The sequence below is a fragment of the Branchiostoma floridae genome, chromosome 1, assembly GCF_000003815.2.
Source record: "Branchiostoma floridae strain S238N-H82 chromosome 1, Bfl_VNyyK, whole genome shotgun sequence".
In the NCBI taxonomy this organism is placed as follows: Eukaryota; Metazoa; Chordata; class Leptocardii; order Amphioxiformes; family Branchiostomatidae; genus Branchiostoma; species Branchiostoma floridae.
In genome coordinates this window covers 29236233-29245384 of record NC_049979.1, presented here as the reverse complement: position 1 = coordinate 29245384, position 9152 = coordinate 29236233, and the positions used below count along the sequence as shown (strand labels likewise).

At 40.7% G+C, this 9152-nt stretch overlaps 1 protein-coding gene across 2 annotated transcripts; it reads right to left on the bottom strand.

Annotated features, from left to right (window-relative positions):
- Positions 1-852: 852 nt before the first annotated feature.
- LOC118429249 (proton-coupled folate transporter-like) lies at positions 853-8689 on the bottom strand. 2 transcript variants are annotated; one of them, XM_035839730.1, is made up of 4 exons: positions 8504-8689; positions 7875-8030; positions 2003-2744; positions 853-1314 (listed from the first exon to the last, which is right to left on the bottom strand). In XM_035839730.1, exons 2-4 carry the CDS (start codon positions 7983-7985, stop codon positions 1151-1153), a joined length of 1017 nt encoding a protein of 338 aa, XP_035695623.1. In that variant the 5' UTR covers positions 7986-8030; positions 8504-8689; the 3' UTR covers positions 853-1150. The 2 variants fall into 2 exon arrangements, with proteins under 2 accessions (XP_035695623.1, XP_035695613.1); XM_035839720.1 differs by lacking the exon at positions 8504-8689 and having other exon boundaries at positions 2003-2747; positions 7878-8252.
- Between the last annotated feature and the right edge of the window lie 463 nt (positions 8690-9152).

The window sequence follows — 9152 nt, the reverse complement described above, 5'->3', positions numbered from 1 at the left end:
ATTATCTCACCATATACACCTCGGGCCGGGGCATTAACCCTTTATTCAACCTTTTGCAGAATTAACCAATCACAAAACATTATCTCGCTTCAAAATGGATTTCAAAAAAGCTCCCCCATCATCCCTTAAAGTTCTTAATTACCTGGTATCTTTTAATATCTTTATTGTCTTTGGGGGATTATTTTCTGAAAAACTAAATTTTTGAAGATTCAAGATGGCGGACCCGAGACGTTGAACCCCAGCTAGTAGCTTAGATATGTAAGACGTCATCTCGTGACGTCATTGATGTTGCTAATGTCAACAGAAGTCATAGTAGACATCATTATTTCAGTTATCCACACTTAAACACCCAATTTATTTTTTGGCCCAACGAAGAAAAAGTTGACTCCTTTTGAAGATTTGGCAGATGAAGAGGTCTCCAAGAAAGGGACCTCATGTCTGTCATGCACAACAGATCCATTTGAAAGGACTTCACAGTGTCACCAGATAGATGACTGATTCAGAACTGAACTGAGGGAAAAGAAGAAGAAGCGCGACAAAAGCAATATATTCCACACTGTGTAAGCATCGAAACATAACAAGACAACTCAGACAGTAAGAGTTCAATTATAAGGACAACTACTTCTTATAGGCAAAATATCAGATGTGTAACTATTACAATCTGGCACTAAGTCCTGGACAGTCTGCCTAAACATCTCAAACGACCCCAACGTCTAACGACCTCAAACGGCTGTAGTTTACATGGGGCAACAAGCTTGTATGGCACTTAGGATACATTGTTTATGCATTTATGAATCAAACATGCAACAAAGTCCAAAGTATTTACCAGTTATTTCGAAGTTACTCAAGTAATCCGCCGGTTTCAAGCAATTTCTGGTCACCCTGTTGAATCGTCTGTGTCGTTTTAGGAGTCTGCATTGAGAAGTTTTTGATACCTTCTTCAGTCCACAGACAACAGTAAGATAAAACTGTAGATGCTGTAATTAATCATAAGTGGATCATAGATTATAGCACAGCACAATTCTATCAATGTCAACTAATAATAAAATGGTTTTTCAGGAAACCAGCTGACTAACTCCAAATAACTGGTAGATAGTTTGGGCTTGCTCGCGATTTTCATACTAGGCTGTTACCCCACGTACACTGCATATTAGAGTTGTTTGCGGTCGTTTGAGGTGTTTAGGCAGACCCTGGCCTGGATATATTTACTTACAAACGTGATTCCTTTAACAGCTATATATAGTCCAAACAAAGTACTGGTCCAACTAGATCCGAGTTGATGCTTGATGAACAAGAAGCCAAGGTCTTCGTCACCTTGAAGAACAAAGACCGACAACATTATTGAGTGTAGAAATCAATCTCAGTTTATTTCTACCTTTTACCAATAGTGTGGTTACATACCCTCGCTATGCAATCTCAAAATGGATGGACGACATTCTTAGTGTCCATTGGCAGTTAAGCAGGCTTATTTTGACATTCGAAAGATTTCGTGTTCTTTGAGTATTACACCTTACCAATTGTAAGACCTCGAACAAAATTGTTCTTTGCTTTCTTAAGATACAATTCTGAAGGAAAGTTCAAGTAGTCGTTTTTAAGTTTTTAAGTTAACATTCTGATGTGGCTGACTGCATTTACTGTAATTCAATGTGACTCACCTGGCAGTCAATGTGACTCACCTGACAGTCAATGTGACTCACCTGACAGTCAATGTGACTCACCCGACAGTCAATGTGACTCACCTAACAGTCAATGTGACTCACCTGGTGGGGCAATGTGACTCTACTGACAGTCAATGTGACTCACCTAACAGTCGATGTGACTCACATGACAGTCAATGTGACTCCCCCTGGCAGTCAGTGTGACTCTCCCGACAATGTGACTCCCCTGGCAGTCAGTGTGACTCGCCCGACAATGTGACTCCCCTGGCAGTCAGTGTGACTCGCCCGACAACGTGACTCACCTGACAGTCAATGTGACTCACCCAACAGTCAATGTGACTCACCTGACAGAGACCCAATCGTCACAGTAAACGCCACCAGCAGGAGAATGACGTGCAGTCGACCGTTCCCTTCTCTGGACCTCACGATGACTCTCCCCCACGACTTCACGTTCTCAATGTTGAGTAGCCCACTAGCCTTAGGTTTTACTGACTGGTGCCCTGATTCTTGAACATGGCCCTCATTCCTTTGAACTGACTCTTTTAGCCACAGCAATATATAAAGTATCATCGAGGCGTTCAGAGCAACAGCTGTTGCGAAGACAGGCATGTATCCCGCATAGTCCACAATGACTCCACTAAGAGCTCCCCCTAGCGCCGCGCCAAGGGACGACATGGCATCTAATATTCCAATCCGCCATGTTCGCGAGCTACCGACCGTAATGTCTGTGACGTAGCTGTACGTCGTCATAATGACACAGCCAAACCCCCCGCACAGACTGCTCACTACAGCACCAATGAACAGGTACGGTACCGCGCTGTACATGTACATTGACTGGATGATAAGATTGCCTCCAGACATAACCGCGCCTACGAATGGCATCATCATCGCACTCTTACGACCAGCTTTATCTGTCCACGACCCGAGTAAGAGTAACACCAGAACTGACGGCACGACATTTGCAATGTTCATGTACACAATCCACTGCGCAGTTTCCGTTTGTACGAATTTTTCCTTGGTGTGATACGCGCTGATATTGGCACAAAGTTCGGTGTCGTTGAAGGCCCGCACACAAACTTTGTTATACATCAGCTGCGCATGGTCTTTTTAGCGAATGCCCACAAACGCCCACTCTAGAGAAGTCCGCGCTGCACGAATCTCATTTTTTTTGCTTGAAATATGTCCATGTTGTGCTCCCATGTATTAATCCTGAGTTTCAAGTCAATCCATTGACCCTAAGTGACATAAATCAAAGTTTTCGATTCTCGATGGTCTTTTTAGCGAACGCCCAGCAAAATGTCTTTTTAGCGAATGCCCACTATATCCACAAAAATATCGGCCGTCGCGCAACGACACCTAAACCTACCGCCACAAACATGTTCAAGATGGTGTCCCATTGATGTGTACGGAGTTTCCGTGCTTTACAAGCATTTTAAGTCCCTGTTTTTGGTCAAAATGTACGGCGACGATACTACCATACTTTAACTATAGCAATTCAAAATGGCGGGCACTAGTCATGTGACCTCCTTGCGGGACTGTTCTATAAGTATCGCGGGAGGGACTGTTGTAGCATAGCTTCTCATACAACCATTTTAGAGTGAATTCTGAACAAGATTTTCATTTCATAGTGCTATCATCTGACTGATATTTACAATGTGGTCATTTTTTCTGTGCTATTATTACCCAGGTTTGAGGAACTTAGTGCAAATATGGATATTGATTCACCTCAGTGCCCAATTAATGTACAAAAGGCTCAGACACATAAGTGTTATAAACCTGAATAGGGGCAGGTAACCAATACTAGAAAAACATAGCTATTTATTATTAACAATACTATTTACATTATAATAATAACTCTTCACCAAACTGGACTTTTCTTATCTTTATTTATCACAGAAACATTGTTACAATGAGGATTTGATTAGATGAGTATCTGTTACAGTGTGTACAAACTTATTTCAAATACAAAAATGTATTTCGTTTCACTTCCTAAATGTTTTTAAAGTATTGGAAGAAGTTGACACATAAACAATATTAATTGCATTATTTATGTGCAGTAAAATGTGACCACATGCTATCAATAGCCTAATAAAATGTTGGAACATGGCACAAGCGGGCTCCTCTTCTGAGTACAGAAAGGAAATGTTTTATAACATTTAGTTATGACGTAGAAAATTTCAATTGTAAAATGTACCTTTATTAACATTTACAAATAAATTGTTTTTTTTCTCTTCTTAATAAATGACAACAATACAGGTAAGTAAGGTGTGTTTCCTTTTATAACAGGCCAGGTAAGACGCCGTACAGGTAAGTAAGGTGTGTTTCTTTTTATAACAGACCAGGTATGACACCGTGCATGTGAGAAACGTGTATTTCCTTTGATTACAGACCAGGTAAGACACCATACAGGTGAGTAACGTGTATTTCCTTTCATTACAGGCCAGGTAAGACACCGCACAGGTGAGTAAGGTGTGTTTCCTTTGTCTATAGACCAGATAGGGTATTACACAGGTGAGTAAGGGGTCTTTCCTTTGCCTATATACCATATAGGCCATTATACAGGTGAGTAAGGCGTCTTTCCTTTGTCTATAGACCAGATAGGGTATTATGCAGGTGAGTAAAGCAACTTTCCTTTGTCTGTAGACCAGATAGGGTATTATACAGGTAAGTTAGGTGTCTTTCCTTCGCCTATATACCAGATGGGGCATTATACAGGTAAGTAAGGTGTCTTTCCCTTGCCTATATACCAGATAGGCCATTATACAGGTGAATAAGGTGTCTTTCCTTTGCCTATAGACCAGATAGGCCATTAAACAGGTGAGTAAGGTGTCTTTCCTTTGCCTATAGACCAGATAGGCCATTATACAGGTAAGTAAGATGTCTTTACTTTGCATATAGACCAGACAGGGTATTATACAGGTGAGTAAAGCAACTTTCCTTTGCCTATATACTACCATATAGGCCATTATACAGGTGAGTAAAGCGTCTTTCCTTTGCCTATAGACCAGATAGGTATTAAACAGGTGAGTAAAGCAACTTACTTACCTGTATAATGCCCTATCTGGTCTATAGGCAAAGGAAAGACGCCTTACTCATCTGTGCGGTGTCTTACCTGGTCTGTAATCAAAGGAAATACACGTTACTCACCTGTACGGTGTCTTACCTGGTCTATTATAAAAGGAAACGTACCTTACTTACCTGTATGGTGTCTTACCTGGCCTGTTATCAAAGGAAATACACGTTACTCACCTGTATGTTGTCTTACCTGGTCTGTAAACAAAGGAAATACACGTTACTCACCTGTACGGTGTCTTACCTGGTCTGTGAACAAAGGATATACACGTTACTCACCTGTATGGTGTCTTACCTGGTCTGTAATCAAAGGAAATACACGTTACTCACCTGTACGGTGTCTTACCTAGTCTGTAGTCAAGGAAACACACCTTACTCACCTGTACGGTGTCTTACCTGGTCTGTAATCAAAGGAAATACACGTTATTCACCTGTACGGTGTCTTACCTGGTCTGTAGTCAAGGAAACACACCTTACTCACCTGTACGGTGTCTTACCTGGTCTGTAATGAAAGGAAATACACGTTACTCACCTGTACGGTGTCTTACCTAGTCTGTAGTCAAGGAAACACACCTTACTCACCTGTACGGTGTCTTACCTGGTCTGTAATGAAAGGAAATACACGTTACTCACCTGTGCGGTGTCTTACCTGGTCTGTAATGAAAGGAAATACACGTTACTCACCTGTACGGTGTCTTACCTGGTCTGTAATGAAAGGAAATACACGTTACTCACCTGTACGGTGTCTTACCTGGTCTGTAATGAAAGGAAATACACGTTGCTCACTTGTAAGGTGTCTTACCTAGTCTGTAGTCAAGGAAACGCACCTTACTCACCTGTAGGGTGTCTTACCTGGTCTGCTATAAAAGGAAACACACCTTACTTACCTGTACGGCGTCTTACAAATGTGCCTGGCCTGTTATAAAAGGAAACACACCTTACTTACCTGTATTGTTGTCATTTATTAAGAAGAGAAAAAACAATTTGTTTGTAAATGTTAACAAAGGTACATTTTACAATTGAAATTTTCTACGTCATAACTAAATGTTATAAAACATTTCCTTTCTGTACTCAGAAGAGGAGCCCGCTTGTGCCATGTTCCAACATTTTATTAGGCTATTGATAGCATGTGGTCACATTTTACTGCACATAAATAATGCAATTAATATTGTTTATGTGTCAACTTCTTTCAATACTTTAAAAATATTTAGGAAGTGAAACGAAATACATTTTTGTATTTGAAATAAGTTTGTACACACTGTAACAGATACTCATCTAATCAAATCCTCATTGTAACAATGTTTCTGTGATAAATAAAGATAAGAAAAGTCCAGTTTGGTGAAGAGTTATTATTATAATGTAAATAGTATTGTTAATAATAAATAGCTATGTTTTTCTAGTATTGGTTACCTGCCCCTATTCAGGTTTATAACACTTATGTGAGGGTCTGCATGCTCTTTTCCGTAAGGCGTAGGCAGGCCTTTTAATTTTCCGTAATTCGTAGGGAAGCTATTTTATTTCACGTAATTCGTAGTGAGGATGGAAAATTTACCGTAAAGCGTAGCCAGTGCATTTCACGTAAAGCGTAATCTAGTCCAAACATTTTACGTAAAACGTAATCTAGCCTAAAAAATACCCGTAAATCGTAGTCTGGCTTCCAAAATTTCGTAAGTCGAAGCATAGTCTACCAGTAAATTTTAGCCCCTCAAAACAAAGGAAATTGCGTTTCAAAGGATCAAGATTTCAAAATTTTGCCGGACCTTCCTTGCGACTCTTTTCACCTTCGGTCATTGACATGGTAAAAATTGTTTTGGTGGCCTCGCCCTCGAAAACCTTTTTGCTAATAGAATGTTATTGAAGTTAGCTTAGTCTGTCAACAAAATCTGCCCATCAAAATGCAGGAAATATCATTTTAGAGGGTCAAGATTTCAAAATTTTCATGGTCCTCCCTTGCGCCGCCTCGCGCCTTCGGCGCTCGAAGTGCTGAAAATGATGTTGGGAGATGTGACGTGTCAACCTCAAACACCCTTTTTTGCTGATAGAAATTTCATTTAACTTAGCTTTATATAATAGCCAGAAAAACGTAGGAAATCGCGTTCCAGGGGGTCAATTTCCCGGACTTCTCTTGCGACGCCTCGCCCCTTCGGCGCTCGACATGGTCAAAATCTGTTGGGTGGCTTACACTGAACCTTTAATTAGATATGCCATTTAATTTAGCTTTGTCTACCAGCGAAAATATCCCCTCAAAATGCAGGAAATAGTGTTTCAAAGAGTAAAAATTTCAAAATCTTCCCAGAGGAGCATGCCCCCGCCCCTGTCGAGTGTTACTAGCCTTCCAGAATTTAGCGTAAACCATGCCGGCCTTTCTGAATTTAGCGTAAAACGTTGCCGGCCTTCGGAATTTAACGTAAAACGTTGTCCTTCGTCCTGAATTTAGCGTAAAGCGTTGCCAGGACCCCCCATGCAGACCCTCTTATGTGTCTGAGCCTTTTGTACATTAATTGGGCACTGAGGTGAATCAATATCCATATTTGCACTAAGTTCCTCAAACCTGGGTAATAATAGCACAGAAAAAATGACCACATTGTAAATATCAGTCAGATGATAGCACTATGAAATGAAAATCTTGTTCAGAATTCACTCTAAAATGGTTGTATGAGAAGCTATGCTACAACAGTCCCTCCCGCGATACTTATAGAACAGTCCCGCAAGGAGGTCACATGACTAGTGCCCGCCATTTTGAATTGCTATAGTTAAAGTATGGTAGTATCGTCGCCGTACATTTTGACCAAAAACAGGGACTTATAATGCTTGTAAAGCACGGAAACTCCGTACACATCAATGGGACACCATCTTGAACATGTTTGTGGCGGTAGGTTTAGGTGTCGTTGCGCGACGGCCGATATTTTTGTGGATATAGTGGGCATTCGCTAAAAAGACATTTTGCTGGGCGTTCGCTAAAAAGACCATCGAGAATCGAACACTTTGATTTATGTCACTTAGGGTCAATGGATTGACTTGAAACTCAGGATTAATACATGGGAGCACAACGTGGACATATTCCAAGCAAAAAAAATGAGATTCGTGCAGCGCGGACTTCTCTAGAGTGGGCGTTTGTGGGCATTCGCTAAAAAGACCCTCCCCCATGAGCTGCTGAGTTACAGAGGCAGAGAGAGAGGAGGCAGTCATATACATGAATATTACTGGCTCCACTGTCAGATATTTCCGAATCCGGACTGCTACTGGATGCACCATTTTTTCTTCTTCTTGCTTTAGAACTTCCAAGATGAAAGGTTAAAGCTGAAAGTGACAGAATAGGTTGATAAAAAATTGCACACATCCAGTTCACTGCAGAGCCAAAAACAAGTGAATCTGGCATTCTGATTCTAATACACATTACAATTAACATCCATTGGCACATGTACAATACCGGCAGGTTTACTGCAATTTCTCAAGCAATACTAATTTGGCAAATGATCAACGCATCATTTTCTCCAGTTACATGTTGCTGTTACAGCTTACCTTTGCCACTTCTTCCGTGTATCTTTTTTTTTGTCTCTCTTGTCCTGCTAAAAACATAATATCGTAATTGGAACACACCGCGGAATTGCACGGAAAACGGGCGCGTGGTTGGAAGGGGGTGCAATGATACCGGCAGAACGAAACACGGCACAATTAATTGCCGCTATGTACCTTTATACATGTTAGTTATGATTAAAGCTTTAAAGCAGCAAAATAACTAAGAAGGACAGGTTTATTGTGAAGACACTCACTCTGATCCCTAGATTCCGTTCGCCCCTATGTGGAACAGCAGAAATGTCCAACTTTCTTGGCAGTCTTGTGACGTTCAAAGTCCAGCATGGGTGAATGGCGCATGTTCAGTTGTCGAACAAAGAATAATTATTAACCTCTGCATGCCCTACAGGTTACCTTTGGCAAGAAAGTCACGTATTCGGAGCCATGTACGAGGGTGAGTCAGAAAGTAATGCAAGTGGTTTCATAAAAGACTCGTTTTTTGATCGAATGAGTTCAAATTTGGCACAAAGATAGAGGCATATGTCCTCTTGAGATTAAAATATCTAAATTTGTTGCTCATTATTTTGTGATTGACTGACCAGCTTTCAAGATGACCATACTCTAGGAATCCCGTCAGAAGAAAAGTGAGGTCCAATTAACGTACAATTAAGGATTTCCCTAAACCAATTTTTGCTATTGTAGGAGACTGAGCCTGCACATGTAATAAGCAGAATTTCTCTATAAGCCACATGCTTATTTTCAACTCTGAAATCCGATCAGTTTTTCTTTTTTCGTTGCTGGAGTAGAGTGAGGTATACGCGGTCGTCTGGGTCATGAGATTTGTGGTGTTATGATTAAAAGCTTCTATAGCCTTCTTTCCCCATTAACAAAGAGGAATAAAACTTA

Bases quoted from the DNA above. Each gene is read 5' to 3' on its own strand.
- LOC118429249 (XM_035839730.1), bottom strand. From the start codon at position 7,985: ATGGTGCATCCAGTAGCAGTCCGGATTCGGAAATATCTGACAGTGGAG. The intron at 2,745-7,874 runs GGGGAGGGTCTT...GCGCAGCTGATG, and splicing joins CTGTAACTCAGCAGCTCATG to TATAACAAAGTTTGTGTGCG. The intron at 1,315-2,002 runs GTGAGTCACATT...TTGTTCTTCAAG, and splicing joins GACGATTGGGTCTCTGTCAG to GTGACGAAGACCTTGGCTTC.